This window comes from Phascolarctos cinereus, unplaced genomic scaffold (assembly GCF_003287225.1).
Source record: "Phascolarctos cinereus isolate Bilbo 61053 unplaced genomic scaffold, phaCin_HiC Scaffold_5;HRSCAF=322, whole genome shotgun sequence".
NCBI classification, from domain to species: Eukaryota; Metazoa; Chordata; class Mammalia; order Diprotodontia; family Phascolarctidae; genus Phascolarctos; species Phascolarctos cinereus.
The window spans coordinates 34478154-34493094 of NW_027555958.1; the positions used below are offsets into that span (position 1 = coordinate 34478154).

The 14941-nt window shown below is 51.0% G+C and overlaps 1 protein-coding gene across 4 annotated transcripts; it reads left to right on the forward strand.

Moving 5' to 3' along the window:
• Nucleotides 1-34: 34 nt before the first annotated feature.
• UNC119 (unc-119 lipid binding chaperone) lies at nucleotides 35-13846 on the forward strand. 4 transcript variants are annotated; one of them, XM_020963309.2, is made up of 5 exons: nucleotides 35-58; nucleotides 6634-6747; nucleotides 8434-8536; nucleotides 8808-8980; nucleotides 9559-13846. In XM_020963309.2, exons 2-5 carry the CDS (start codon nucleotides 6699-6701, stop codon nucleotides 9669-9671), a joined length of 438 nt encoding a protein of 145 aa, XP_020818968.1. In that variant the 5' UTR covers nucleotides 35-58; nucleotides 6634-6698; the 3' UTR covers nucleotides 9672-13846. The 4 variants fall into 4 exon arrangements, with proteins under 4 accessions (XP_020818968.1, XP_020818967.1, XP_020818969.1 ...); XM_020963308.1 differs by lacking the exon at nucleotides 35-58 and adding an exon at nucleotides 138-433; XM_020963310.2 differs by lacking the exon at nucleotides 35-58 and adding an exon at nucleotides 351-433 and having other exon boundaries at nucleotides 6683-6747.
• Nucleotides 13847-14941: the final 1095 nt, after the last annotated feature.

Genomic DNA, 14941 nt, shown 5'->3' on the forward strand with positions numbered 1-14941 from the left:
GGCGATGTAGGTCCAGGGGCGCGCAGCTAGGCGGGCCTAGGGGTGGAGCAGAGAGCAGGTACCTGGCTCGGGGCGGGGCCAGGAGCAGGGGGCGGCCCAGGAGCCGCGGGGGGAGGGAGGGTGGGTGGGGTGGGGAAGTAGAGAGGCCAGGCTGGGCCGGACAGACCTCGGCAGATCGTGCTGCCTCCCCTTCCCCGCTGGGCGGGCGCCGGACGGCCGCGGCGTTGCGAGGGGCAGCCGGGGGCCAGGAACAGGGCCATGAAGGTGAAGAAGGGTGGCGGCGGGGCCGGGGCCACGGCTGGGTCGGACCCCGGGCCCGGGGCCACGGGCTGCAAGGACGACGAGGCGGAATCGGAGCCGGAGCCCCAGGCGCTGCGGAGGAAGGCGCTGATCGGGCCCGAAGATGTGCTGGGGCTACAGCGCATCACGTGCGGTGAGGGAGGAGTGGGGGGCTTCGGGGAGTGGGGTCGGGGCTGAGGCTGGGGAGGAGGGATGCGTCCCCAGGGAGCCTCCTGGACGTTGTCCTCTGTGCGCACCTCCCCTGTCTCCAGCCCTATCATCTCCACCCTGGTCTGTGTGCTCTAGCCGCGCCCCTCCATCCTCTCCTCCGCTCCCTGCGCCCCACCCTACATCTCCACCTCGAGACTCCAACCTTCCTTCTCATCCCCTTTCTCCCTTCAGTGAGCTGCCTTTTGCTCTTTATGAAAATAGCTCGTAAGTTGCGGAGAGCCTCGGGCATGTCCCCTACCCCCATTTCCCCTTAGACTAAACGGGGCAAGGCAGCGAGGGTAATCGCCTTTCCTTGCCTGCCTCCTGCTTCCTCTGTGCTATGGGGTGGATTAGCTAGGTTCCCCAGTAATGTTCTAGGTCAGACAGACCTAGACTTTCAAGGAGGGCCCAGTACTTGCCGAGTGGCCTCTCGCTACGTCTGGGCATTAGCACTGGGCATGGAGGGGAGGCATTTGGGGTAAATGTGAGGCTTGGTACCAGTTCTTGCTAGGAGCATGGCCAGGGGCATCCAGTTGGGGAGAGTCAGACCTGGGCTGGCTGAAACCTCCAGGTTCGCTCCCCTCCTCCCAGCCCCAGGAGCAGTCTCTGATCTGCTTGTTATGGATTGAGGTCAACGAGGTGACCCTGAACACTAATCTCTCTCTGTCTTAAGCCAGTGGCCCAGTGCCCCCAGCCCAAGAGAGCATCTCACGATGACATATAGCCTTTTTGTGGGAAAACAGGGGCTGCTTATGGCCAAGCATTCCCTGTCATCTTCCCATCCCTAGAGGGCCATTTAGGGGTGTTTCTGCCTAACTTTGATGCTGTCTCTGGAGACCGAAGGCTGGGGGGGGGTCTAAGGTGTAGCCCCCTGCTTGCTGCCACCAAGCTTCTGTTGAGTTGGCTGGCTGTGTTTCTTACCATCAGGGAATTCTGGGTCCTGGGGCTAGGTATTTTTAGAATGCCCCTGTCCTGTCTCCCCAAGATCCTGATATCTGGAAAAAGAAATGAGACAGTGAGTCTGCCCATAGTCAAAAGAGAGAGTGATACTGTGTACAGGGATGCCTAGATATGTAAGGCAATCTCATATCTTAAGGAGCTCCCAGTCTAGTTGGTGAGACAGCTCACACCCATTGAAAGTTACATAACGGTTGGTACAGGGCATGTTACTAGGCAGTCTTTGCTAAAGGCCAAAATGAGGGCCCAGATGAGGTCACAAGGCAGAGAGCCCTGTGGGAAGGGGGAGACAGGGAGCTGACCCGTGAGGATGGGACACCTCTGTGCTCCCACATCTTGCCTCACCATCTAGGGTGGAGGGGAAAGGTCTTTCACTATAGCCAGGGAAGCTGGAGCTCCTGAGCACCCTGGGTAGGAGCAAGGCTTTGGCCCTGGGGCCCTTTGCTGGGCCCAAGGCTGGGGAACCCTGGTGTTGTCACACAGGCCCCTGTCTTGACCTCCTTGGCTTAAGAAAGGAGGGCAAAGTGGGCAGGTTCTAGCATGTGATGTTGCTTGGATCACACAGTGTTCACGTAGAGGGTAGGGTGAGTTTCCCCAAGGATTCTTCTCTTTCCTTCCCTAAGAAATCAAGTCTGTTCTTCCCCTGAGCCAGAGTAGACCCTCATCTCCCTGGGCCTGATTGTCCTTCCTCATTTTGTGCCTTGCCCTGGGGTTTGGCCTAACACAGGAGGAAGGGCCTGCCTAGGCTGGGCCCTTCCCCTGGGACACTGAGCATTCTGACCCAGATTGAGAAGGAACAGGAAAATGTGTGTATAGTGCCAGATGTGATAGGACCAGGGAGAAAGTCAATCAGTAGATGTTTATTAATCACCTCTATGTGCCAGGCACCGTGCTAAGCACTGGAGATACAAAGGAAGGCAAAAGATAGACCCTGCCCTCAAGGAGCTCATAATCTAATGGAAAGGGACCTTCTGTGACTGGGTTGGAGAGGAAGCTCAAGTTGTAGTGAGCAGAATGCAGGTCAGCTCTAAGGAGAGACTTCCCTGTAGAGAAGGCTTTGAGGATCCTTGGAGCAGCTACTATGTTTGGGTTTTGAGGAGTGGGTTTATGGAGCCTTGAGGTCTCCCATCTTGTCTTGCATTCCTCCCCCTCACATCCTTGCCTCTCTCCTAGCCTTGTCTGGTTTGACTCCAGCCTCTGTCCTGCCTCAGCCCAAGGATGGGGCACCAGGACCTAGCTCCTTCTCGAGGCCAGATTGACTTTGATTCATGGGAAAGGGAGCCACAGCCTTCCTGGCTGCCTCATTCCAAAGTCTCACCACTCATTCATTCATTCAGCATGTACTAAATGCCTCCTATGTTCCAGGCGCCATGATGGGCCATGGGGCTACAAAGACAGAAATGGAACAACAGGGTGGCTTTCTCTGGGTCTGACCTCAGTCCTTCCTGACTCACTTTCAGCCCATTTTATTTTCAGTACTACTAGCTGAAGTCGATGTCATAGAATCACAGGATTTAGAACTAAACCGTGAGAGATATTAGGTATGGGTTTCTCCAACCCCCTTGTTTTACAGATGAAGCCACTGTGGTCCAGAGAAATTAAGGGATTGATCCAAAGTCATACAAGTTTTAAGTGGAAGAGCTAAGATTTGTACTCAGGTCAGCAAAACAGCCCTTTCAAGAAGACCTCTTTCTTGTCTCTCAGTGTAGCTGATCAGTCTCCAGCCCCACCTCAGTCTTATCTAAAAAAAAGAAAAAAAAAAAGAAAATGCAAAACCAAAAAACCCCAAACCCAGAGCAGCCACTGGGACCCTGCTCCTGCCCTCTGCCCCCTGCCCCCCTCCCTCTTTTTCAGTCAGCTCATCCTTCTATCCCTCCCAGACTACCTCCCTCTCTTCCATTCCAGGTCCCCTAACCCCAATCCTTATGGTCTCATCTGGAGAACAAACAGCCAGTGAGGCTCTGCTCCTGTCCTTTAGTTTTCTCCCTTGTTGCCTCCATGCCTCCCCCTTCTCCCAATCTCCCAGAGATTCATGAGATGCTCCCCTCCCCCCCCACCTCGCTGCTGACACCAGCTGTTCCAGGATTGTCCTGGGACTTGAGCTCTTGGCTGGGGAGTTGGGGGGTGGAGAGGGCAGTGAAGCATTTGTGACCTAAGCAACCTAGGTTAGAGGAAAGTGTGGAAATCCCTCCCTCCAATTCCCCCATTCCCCTTTAAGTCAGTTGTCTGCCATTTTTGAAGTGGCCCCTCCATCCTCCACCCCTACATCTTTCCCCAGTCTTCTGACACCATAGTTACCCCTTGGTCTTCTTCCCCCCCCAGAGAGCAGGGATCGGAGGGAGGTGGGGAAGGAGGGACACATACCTGGTTTTCTGGCCCACAGCACCTGAGGACCTCCTAGGACTAGGGTATGCCTTCTAAAAGGGGCTCAGACCTAGGGGAGGGGCTGGGAGAAGTGGAGCTCTTTGAGCTTTCCAAGGCTAAAATTTTGTGATTTTTATGGGAGAGCAGTCATTGTTCCAGAGAACCTTAGACCTGAGCTTTTTGTCCCGACCCCCTCATTTTACTAAGGAGAAGAAGGAGGCCCAGAAATAAGAAGTGACTTGCTCAAGGACATTACAGTGAGCTATCTGAGACTGTAGTGCCCTGGCTTCTCCTTGGGAGAGAAGGTTCAGACTTGACCAGTTTGCTGGGACTAGGAAAGAAGTGAATCTTCTCAGAGAAGACAAGGCTGGCATCGCGGGCTTCCAGGGCTCTCTGCCTGGGCCCACCCCTGGGAAGGGGAGACAGTGTTTCCCTCATATTCTCTAAAGAAGGGGAGGCTTCAGGAAGGCCAAGGTGGGGATGAGGCAGAAAGAGGCTTGAGGAAGGGGGGTGGGGATGGTGGCAATTCCCACAAGAACCTGCCTTTCTAAGGGCTCAGAGGTTGAGGGACAAGTCTGAGGGAGACTCAGGCTTGGTTTTTGTGGTGTCTGCTTCAGGCCTGCCCTCCCACCTGAGTGGGGTTATTCTCAGGGCCTGCTACAATTTCTTTCCACCCTTCCCTCCCTTCCTGAGCAGAGCTGTGGTCCTAAGAGGCCTCTGGGGCCACACCTTCTTGTGGTACTTCCTTCTTGCCCTAAGTGCTCTCTAGTGATGCCTCTTCCTGTTTGTCACTGCCGTTCACACTTGGGGGCCCTTCGAGGGTCCCCCTGGGCCTTTCAACCCACCGCTCCCCGCCCAGGTCCTCTCCCCATCTTCTCCGGAGGAGGGAGAGGACCAGGTAGTCCTGAGGAAGGACAGGCAGGGTTGGGGTTTTCTGAGGGGTGCTGGTGGTTAAAGTATCTACCCCCTTCTGGCCCAGTCTCCTTCACCAGCCTGAAGAATTGGACCAGGAACTCGTTCACCCTAGAAGTACAGCAAAGGGGATTAAAACTAGACCAGAGCTGACCACAAAGGTTTGAGAGCAGAGCTGTCCAGAAGCAAGGGCCTAGAGTTACCTTCCTGCCTCAAGGCACAGGGCCTGACTAGGGACAAGGAATATTTTTTCACGGGTCTCCAGCACAGAGTGGATTTGGAGCTGGGCTGGAGGAGGGTGGAGGGGTACCTGAGGATGGGGCCTGAGGGCTCTGAGCCGGGCTTCCCTGCCCCCCCAGGACATTCCTGTGTTCTAGTTACATTAAGTCAGCTGATAGCTCCTGGTAATCTGCTTATGTTGGCCCAGGGATGGCTAAGCCTCTTATGAGGGGAGGACCAGGGACTGATGATTCAGGACACAGGAGAGATTTTGTGTGTGGGTGTATGTGTGTGGGGGGGTGGCGAGGGGATCTGGGTTAGGGACTTCATCCTCCCTTCCTATTGGGAAGAGAAAAGGGCAAGATTTGAATAGCTAACTGAGTCAGGGCTATGGAGAGTCAAGACAGGCAGCCACCTGGGGTAGAGGGGGCATGCCAGGGAGTGTCCCTTTTTCATATGAATTAAAATATATATACATAATTATTTACTTATAGAGAAAGAAATACCTGAGCAGAATTTTTCAGCATTAAAAATACTTGCATTTACATATACAAAATATGTATATTTTATATTATATATGTACAATATGTTATTTTATACACATGTGTATATGTACATGTGTATGTTTTAGGTATGTATATGTGTGTGTGTGTGTGTGTGTGTGTGTGTGTGTATATATATATAAATGCAAGTATTTAAAATGTCAGAAAATCCTACTCAGAAGTATTTATTTCTCTATTTCATCCATCTTAAGTGAGGCTCAGCTTTTCAAGCAGGAATGGCTGGGGGTTTTCAGACCTTCCGAAGGCCCTGCAGATATCTTGTCCTTTTAATGACTTAGCTCCCATATGTCTCCTGGCCTTCATTCAGCTTGTGCCTTCCCCCTCCTCCTTCTCTAGCCCCTTTCTCTAAAACTGGTTCAAATTTGGCCTTTTCAGGAGGATGGACCCAGTCCCCCTCCTCCTTCAAATGAGATATTTATTGAGGGCTTAGCACAGTGCCTGGCACATATTAAGTGATCTAGCGATCAATGCTTATTTCCTTCCCTTTGCTTCTGACCACCCTGACAACCCCCCTCCGCCTCCGCCCCATCAGCTGCACAGAGCCACAGAGGGAGGCTGGCACTTGTCTGTAAAGTGTGGGAGTTGTTTGCCGATTTCTCTGGTGTGTTATCTCTCTCCTGAGATCGGGAGCTCCCCAAGGGCAGGTGGGCTGTGTATCTCTTCCCTCGGAGCCCAGAGCTCCCATTCATCAGACCCAAGGGTCTACTGTGCCTACGCTTAGAACACAGAATTTTAGGGATTTTAGAACACAGAATTGCAGCCCTGGAAGGGACCTTAGTACATCGAATGTTGGAATTGAATGTCAGTGCTGGAAGGATCTTAGAACACAGAGTATTCCTCCTCTGTAAAATGAGGGGGTTGGGCTAGGTGCTCCCAGAGGTCCCTTCCAGCTGTGCTGGGCCTCCGTTTCCCCCTCTGAGGTCCCTTCCTGGTCTGATACTGTGAGTCTCCTCCCTTTGGGTTATGGCTTCTCTGGACAGACCGTAGGAGCTTCACACCCTCCAGGGAGGGTGGTGACTAGCCCAAGGCCACTTGGAGACTCCATATAGTGCAGACCAAGGAACTTTCCACCACCCTCTCTGGTCTTATGGGCCATCATCTCCCTCCCCTCTCCCCTTCCCTGCCACAGATTACCTCTGCTCTCCGGAGGAGAATGTCTATAAGATTGATTTCACCAGGTTCAAGATTCGGGACATGGAGTCAGGCACAGTCCTTTTTGAGATCAGCAAGCCCCCTACTTCAGGTGAGTACTAGGCTAGATTGGAAAGGGGGTCAGTATGGTGGTGCAGATGCACCTGCTGGGAATTCCTCCTTCATGGGAAACAGGCCCAAGGTCTCACAGAAGGTAGATGGCAGGCCCAGGGCTTCCTTCCCCAGGCTCTTACTGGCGTGATCGATATTCAGTCAACAAACATTTATTAAATTCTTCCTGTGCTTGCAGCATAACTGACTACCCCAAGTAAGAGTTCAGAGAGAGGGCAGGGAAGACCTTGGGAGGTCATCCTGTCCATCCCCCCTGCATCTGATAGAATAGAAGTGAATTGAGCTTTCATTTTGTTGTTGTTGTTTTTTTAGGCAATGGGGGTTAAGTGACTTGCCCAGGGTCACACAGCTAGTGAGTGTCAAGTGTTTGGTCTGAGGTTGGATTTGAACTCAGGTCCTCCTGACTTCAGGGCCAGTGCTCTATCCACTGTGCCACCTAGCTGCCCCTATTTTGTCTTTGTATCCCTAGCGCCATCACTTGTTATCTGTGAGACCTTAGATAAGTCACTTAAGCTCTCTCTGGGCCTCAGGTTTCTTATCCGTGAAATGAGTCCTTTCCACATGTAAATTTTGGGGGTCTGTATAATTCTCTATAACCTAGCACAGCGCCGGTCAGCTAGTAGGCATACGTTGTTGTTTGATAAACTATATTCCCAGGAGCCTTGAGCCAGGAAGAGACAGGACTAGGGCCTTGGCCTTTCTCTTTTCCCTTTGTCCAAAAATCCCTGGGGGTGAGGAGTGAGGTGGGATGGTGCTCTGGATGGAGGCAAGCTTAGAAGTCAGGAGACACTAGGAGCTGGTTGATTTTGGAGGGTGGGGAGAGCAGCTGGTGCTTTTAGATAAGAGGAAGGGTGTGAGGTGTGTGTGTGTGTGTGTGAGTAAGAAAGAGAGAGAGAGGGAGGAAGAGTGTGAGTGTGTCTGAGTGGGTGTGAGAGTGTGTGTTTATGTGTGAGAGGTGTGAGGATGTATATGAGTATGTGTAAGAAGGTTGTGTTTATGTGTATGAGAGTATGTGTAAGTGTATGTGAATGAGAGGTGTGAGTATGTGTGAGTGAATGTGTGTAAGAGTGTTTATGTGTGTGCCAGTGTATGTGAGAGTGAGTATATGCACACTCACACACATATGTATGAGTGTGTATGTGAGAGTGTGAGTATATGTGTGTTTGTGAGAGGTGTGAGTGTGTTTATGTGAGAGTGTGAGTATGTGTGTAAGAATATGTGAGGTGTGAGTGTTTGTGAGGTATGTGTTTTGAATGTAAGTAAATGCGTGTGTGTGAATAAGTATGTGTGTAATAGTATGTTTATGTGTGTAAGAGTATATATATGTGTGAGTGTGTGTGTGAGAGGTGTAAGAGTATGGTTATGTGTATGTGTGAGTGTGTGAATACGTGAGAGGTGTAAGTGTATGTGTGAGAGGTGTGAGAGTGTGTGTGTGTGTGTGTGTGTGTTTTGGAGTAGAGACAGTGGGGAAGCCTGGGCCTCCATCAGCTGGTATTATGCTGAGCCCCAAGGCAAGTCCCTGACTACTCAGGGAAGGGAAGGGAAGGGAAGGCAAGGCTAGCTGGGTGCGAGGGAAGCCCTGGGGAGCTGTGCTTAGGGAGGGTGGGTGCTGCTTTACCAGCTATTCACCCCAGGATCCTGGGGTGGTGGGGGTCTGCCATTGCAGAGAGGGACCTTAGCGAAAAGCGGGATGTGGACCCCAATGCCGGCCGCTTTGTCCGCTACCAGTTCACCCCAGCCTTCCTCCGCCTGCGGCAGGTTGGAGCCACGTGAGTTACTGGGAAATCTGGGGGTGGGATCGGGCTGTGGTTGGAAAGGCCCCTGAATCATGCCCTGCCTTCTAGCGGAAGACCGTCTCTGAGGGCACTTGGGCATTGGGCATCCTTTAAAGGAGCTCCAGAAAGCCAGCACAGTCAGGCCCCAGCTCCCAGGCACCCCTCGGATTGACCCCCCCCGGGGGAAAAGCCCATCCCCAGATGTTGGCTCCCCACCCTCCCCCTTCCACCCTGCTGCTCTCCCCATCTCCCCATCCTTTCACAGTGTGGAGTTCACAGTGGGAGACAAGCCCATCAATAATTTCCGGATGATTGAGAGGCACTACTTCCGGAACCGACTTCTCAAGAGCTTTGACTTCGAATTTGGTTTCTGCATCCCCAGAAGCAAGAACACTTGTGAACACATCTATGAATTTCCCCCACTTTCGGAGGAGCTAAGTGCGTTTATAGGATGCACACAGGCAGGCATGCTCGCGCGCGTGCGCGCGCGCGTGTGTGTGTGTGTGTGTGTGTGTGTGTGTGTGTGTGTGTATGATTCTCCCCCCTTCCACATCGGGGTGAAGCGGGGGGTGGGTGGGTGGGTAGGAAACAGGCATCAGAAATCAGGTCAGTGATTTTTCCCTAGGGTCACACAGAGAGTCATTAGTGGGACGGGGCTTGGATCCTAACTACCCAATGTTACACATTTCTCACTTCATCCCTTTTTAAAAATATGTGTTTAATTGATGTCTTTTGTTTTTTGCATCATAATTATTTCTGAGAATACCCCCCTGCCTCCAAGCCCAGCCCTCTTTTGTTAGAGGACCCTTAAGCAAGGGGGCCTTGCTCCATAGCCATGATCCGGTGGGGCCATTCTGCCCTGGGAGTCCTTTGCCACTCTCCCCGGAGGTGTTCTGTTCTCTCTTGTTTGGGATGGGTTCTTGGTTTTTCACTTGGCCCCCTTCTAACCAGAATTGTATCAAACAAACCATTCTCTGAGCCACCCTTAACTTCTGGTCCTGTCTGTTTGCTTGCAGTCAGTGAGATGATCCGCCACCCATACGAGACACAGTCGGACAGTTTTTACTTTGTGGACAACAAGCTGGTTATGCACAACAAGGCAGATTATTCGTACAGCGGGGGACCTTGACCTCCCCCAAACAGAGACCCCTTCTGGTCTCCAACTCTCCCTCCACCCCAGCTCCTGGCCCCTCCCTCCATCAAGCAGATGGTGTGATTTGCTCCCTGCTGCCTGGGGAGTGTGAGGCTGGGTCCTACCTTGTCATGTGTCCCCTCTGCTGAAAGTCACAGGGATCCCCATGGTCCCTGAGTGAGAAATGGGGTCCCCTTCCACCTCAGTGGCATCTCTTCCCCACTGTCTCAATTGCTAGCCTCTTCCCGGATGGTAGACAGAGTCTCAGATTATAGTTTGGGGAAGGCATGTCCTCCAGGAAGGCCTCGGGGAGGGGAGGAGGTTGAGAGGAAGCTGTTGGGCAAGGATCTAGGGTATTTAGGAGATTTGAGGCATTGGGGAAGTCTGGCAGAATTCTCTTGGCCTAGGGTAGCAGGATGGGGGGGATATGGATCATACTTCCATTCCAGTCTGGTAGGGGGAGAGTTGGAGACAGTAGCAGTCAGCTCCCTAATTCCTCTTCCTACCTTTCTTGTCCTTCCCACCCAGTGTCTTCCCAGGGAAGGAGCCAGGCAAAGGCCCCGTTTGTGTTAAATCTCCAAAGTCTTTCTCACTGTATAGTTGCTTTGAGGGTGGCACCTCCAGGTCCACTTTCTCCCTGGGCGGGCAGCCAATCTCTGCCACCTCAGCCCCTCTATCCCCAGGGGCATCTCTGTACTTTCCATCATTCCTGGCCCAATGCAGGAGTTACCCTTCCCTCTTACCAGCATTTTCTGGGCCATCGGGAGTGGTGATGGGAGTGTGCTTAGATGGCATTTCTCTCGTGGAGGCCCCCAGTTTGGGAGGTGCCCTACCTAAGAAGGGAACAGAACCTGACCTTGGTAGGAGGCACCTTATCGGAGAAGGGGAATAGAGGCAGGCCTTTGTAGTGTGGGGCCTAAAGCCTCGGTCATTTCCTCTTCGGTGGTCAATGTATACACCAAGATTTGTAAGAGAGCTTTGTGGGTTAGTCAGGCGTGGCAGAGGTCACGCCCTTCCAGGGGACAGTGTCAGGGTAGGTGTCTTTGATTACAAACTGCCATAGCTTAGTGACTCTTGCTTCCTGGGATTTTGAGATTTTTCCCTCCCAAAGACTGATTCCCTCTCTTCCTCCTTCCAGCTTACTGATGATGACCAGGGTCATAGGATCATTGTTCTAGAGCTGTTAGGGACCTCAGAGACATTGAATCCAATGTTCTCATTTACAAATTAAGTAACTGAGCCACCTTCTGAACCAGCAGTTAAGGGAGGGTCAGCCTGGATGCAAAGCTTGGGGCAGAATCGGGGAAGGTTGCAGGTAGCACAACAGGGCTGTATATAAATTTCTGTAGGCTATGGGGGAATGATGAGGATGAGGTAAGGGTCTGTGTGTGCATAAGCAATGAAGGTATATACTGCCCAAGTCCTGAACTGACTGGACCCGCATTCATTTCTGTCACACATGACCCTCCTTTTCCTACTCTGACTTGCCCCATGGGTACATGGAGATGGAGAAGAGGTAGGACCCTTAGAAGCCAAGCCCCCTTTCATCTTACATCTATGGAAACTGAGGCCAGGAGAGGGGAAGTGGTTCACAGTTAGACAGACTTGGGATTAGAATACACTCCATTGCAGCTGTCCACTGCTCAGCTGCTCCTTCCTTCATGCTTCCTGCCCATGGCCTCTTCCTGTTTTACTCATAGGACATTTCCTCCCCTCCTTCTCCCATCTCCCTTTCCACCATCAAGTGAGGGCTGGCTAGAGATCAGCCTTGCAGGACTGGCTCTGGGCATGACAGAAGAGGGTCAATGTCTTGTCTTTGCCTTCTTCCTAACTCTTCCCAGCCTCCTTCCCTTCCTGGCCATGAATTAAGCACTTCCTAAGTGCCAAGCACCGTGTAAAGAGCTGGGGATATAAGTGTAAACAACTAGACAATTTCTGCCCTCATGAAGCTTACATTCTAATAGGGGGAGACTACAGACAGAGGGGAGGGGTGGCCAGAGAGAAGTGCTTTGGGCAGGGTTTAATCAGAGGGGATGGGGAAAATGATTGGGATAGAGCATTCCAGACAAAAATATGCTGAAGGAATGAAGAAGGAACTGGGCTATCTTTTTCCCAGGGGTCCAAAGAAGAGTCGGGGTAAGAAGGGTATTTCAGACATTGTGACCCGGATAGGGAGATATTGTGTTCAATGAGAACACTTCTTTTCCTCCTATTGTACCACTAAGGCAGGCACCGGCTAGCAACGCTGACTGATCATCTTAGCTTGGGGCTGAAGAATTAATCCTGAACCCAGGTGACCTGGAAAGAGTAGGAGGGAAGGGGAAAATGATATCTGCAATGAAAAACATCTCTTGTAGGCCTGGGATTGTCAGTCCTTGGCTCTAACAACCAGCAAAACTGAAGGAGAGCGTTTACTTGGTGCAGCAATGTGGGGTGGGCTGAAACTGCAGCAGGCAGATTGAGGGGAGAGGCCAGGAAGGACTTCCCCATGGTGAAAACAGTGGAGGCCAGAGAAAGGACAGCCCAGGGATGGATGTGGCATGCATCTTCAGGATTAGCCCGAAACCAAGGATGACTTCCCAAGGGTATAGGAGAGAATCAGACAATAACAAACGTGTTGGCACTGCAGAGGGTACTGGGGAAAGAACCAGGGTGTGTGTGTGTGTGTGTGTGTGTGTGTGTGTGTGTGTGTGTGTGTAGCACTGAATGCACTGGGAGAAAGGGCTGTGTTCATCTGTTCTTTGGTTCATGACAGACAAAGGTAGTAAACTGTCTCTGGAGTCAAAGAATTTGGGTTCAAACCCAATTTTTGTTATTACCTGTGTGACCTTCCTGGGCCTTAGTTTCCTCATCAGAAAAATGAGGTTGGACTTGATGGTCACTTGGGGTCCCTTCCAGCTCTGGATTTATTATCTTTCTGGGCACAAAAGCAAAACCTTAGCTTCTCTACCCCAGTATGAGTGGGGTGTGTGTGTGTGTGTGTGTGTTATCCCTGTGGAAATGACTATCTCAGAGGGGTTCGGGGTACAGGAATTGTGTTGGAATCAGGGAGCTGAGCTCCAGGAATGGAAAATCCAGAAGAGACAGAAGAATGCTGCTTCCTTTCCCCTGGAGTGGTGCAAGAGGCTTAAGGAGGGGAGGGATATGTGAGTGTTTTCTAATTCAATTCAACAAGCATTTATTAAACAGCTACAGTGTGCCGGGTGCTGGTGATGCCAAGACAAAAGTGATCTCTCTAGTCCGTGCCCTCAAGGAGCTTCCATTCTACTGGGGAGATACAATAAACACACAGAAAAGTATATACAAAGGAATTGGGGGAGGGACGCAGTTCACTTCGGGTATATGGGTAAATTTTCAGAGGAGGAAAGTGTCTTATGACAATAATAAGTGATGACACCTCAAGGTTTCTGAAGCACATTACATCTATTATTTGATCAAGGGGAGGTTTTGTGTAAAGGCAGGGTCCGTGATGGGATGACACCTTTAATGCACTGGAGACAAGAGGGAGAGAGCCTGTCGGTAGGAGGGTCCTAGTTCCTAGACTGGAAGACCTGCCCTCAGGGCTAGGCCTAGGGAGTGAGATGGGGCTGGTACACTGTGGTGTGGTAGAAACGTTGCTGGGGAGTCAGAACCCTCGGCTTCGTATGCTAGCTCTGCTGCTAATTTGCTGTTTGACCTTGGGCATGTCACTTCACATCTCGATTTCTGTGTCCTCTGTATAGTGGTGGGTGGACTAAATGGTTTCCAAGGTCCCTTCCAGCTCTAACAGTCTTTTATTGTCCAAGGCTTTACATTGTCAGGCAATTGGGGCCAGGCTAGAGTTTAGGTTAGAGTGGGGTGTTTGGGTCAGACCTTGAATAGGTTTTGACTGGGGCTAGGGTAAGGAGCAGACCTTCTCCCTGGCGGTGCCAGCACTTCCTCAGGACTCCATGCTCTGTGTTCCTCTCCTGGGTGTATGTACCATTTCAACCACCTGTTGTGTGTTGGGCATAGACCCTTCCCTTGTCTGGGAGCAGCTTTTCAGTCTCAAGCTGCTCATTCTAGTTAATGTCGAAGATGTGTGAATTTGGACTGTTGTTCTACCACATACAGGATTCTCTCATATTTCAATTTCTGAAATCAATACCTTTAAAATTCCAGATCCATTAAATTTCCTTCTTGTTGCTCAGGTACCAGACTCTGGTGATGTGCACTCTTTTCCTTGTCGTGTTCTGGTAAATATCTTTGTCATAGTTAGCAATTCAGACTTCACAAAGCAGACAGAAACACTGCTAGAAGCTCCTGGCTTTAGGGATGCGGGCTTCCTCGAAGGGCTCTGGTCTTCCCTGCTGCAGGGCAGGGTTCCAAATCCCAGGCATTAGCAAGTGCTTCTGCCTTTGGAGATGCCACCCGGGTTGATGCCTTGGCTCAGGATCAGTCACTTAATCGACAAGTGTTTATTACTCTTATTATGTACCAGGCACTGTGCTAAGTGCTGAGTATACAAAGTAAGGCAAAAGACAGTCCCTGCCCTCAAGCAGCTTGCATTCGAATGGGGGAGCCAATGTGCCAGCAACATCTATACGTACTAGAGACAGAGTAAACCAGAGATAATCCACAGAGAGGGAGACACTATTTTGGAGGACTGAGGGGCAAAAGGGTACTGGAAGAAGACCGTGGAATATTCTGGTACTTGAAAAAGTACCTTGTTTTATCAGGTCAAGGAAAGTCGTCATTATGACCATGTTGTCACTTATTTATCAAAGAATAGCTCACATTTTTTTTTCTGCAGAGGTCAGCCTGAAGTTTGTGTGGGAGGGGTGGCCGGAAGGGGGCAGCAGAGGCACAAAAATCAGTTAGATGTTTTCATTTGGAAGAACGCTAAAAATGGTAGCATCTCAGGACACTTAGGAGTTTTTCACAGGTTTTGAAGTCACTGGGAAACTTTTTTTGTGTGTGTATGTATACATATATGTATATATGTGTGTATATATGTGTTTCTATATATGCATACACAATATAGTGTGCATTTATACATTGTGCATGTGTGTACATGTACATATATGCACATGTGGTGTGACCTTGGGAAAGTCACTTCACCCTGTTTGCCTCAGTTTCCTTATCTGTAAAATGAGCTGGAGAAGGAAATGGCAAACTACTCCAGTGTCTCTGCCGAGAAAACCCTGGATGGGGTCATGAAGGGTTGGTTAGGCAGAGAGTTGAGGGCAGCTCTTGGAACTTGGAAGGGGTGGCCACAAATTCTGTTAAGAAGGTTAACTTATCCTTCT

What these genes read in the sequence shown, in the direction of transcription:
- UNC119 (XM_020963308.1), top strand. Translation starts at nt 259, where the DNA reads ATGAAGGTGAAGAAGGGTGGCGGCGGGGCCGGGGCCACGGCTGGGTCG. An exon ending in GCTACAGCGCATCACGTGCG is followed by an intron (nt 434 to 6,633) that starts GTGAGGGAGGAG and finishes TCCCTGCCACAG; the next exon opens with ATTACCTCTGCTCTCCGGAG. An exon ending in CCCACTTTCGGAGGAGCTAA is followed by an intron (nt 8,981 to 9,558) that starts GTGCGTTTATAG and finishes GTTTGCTTGCAG; the next exon opens with TCAGTGAGATGATCCGCCAC.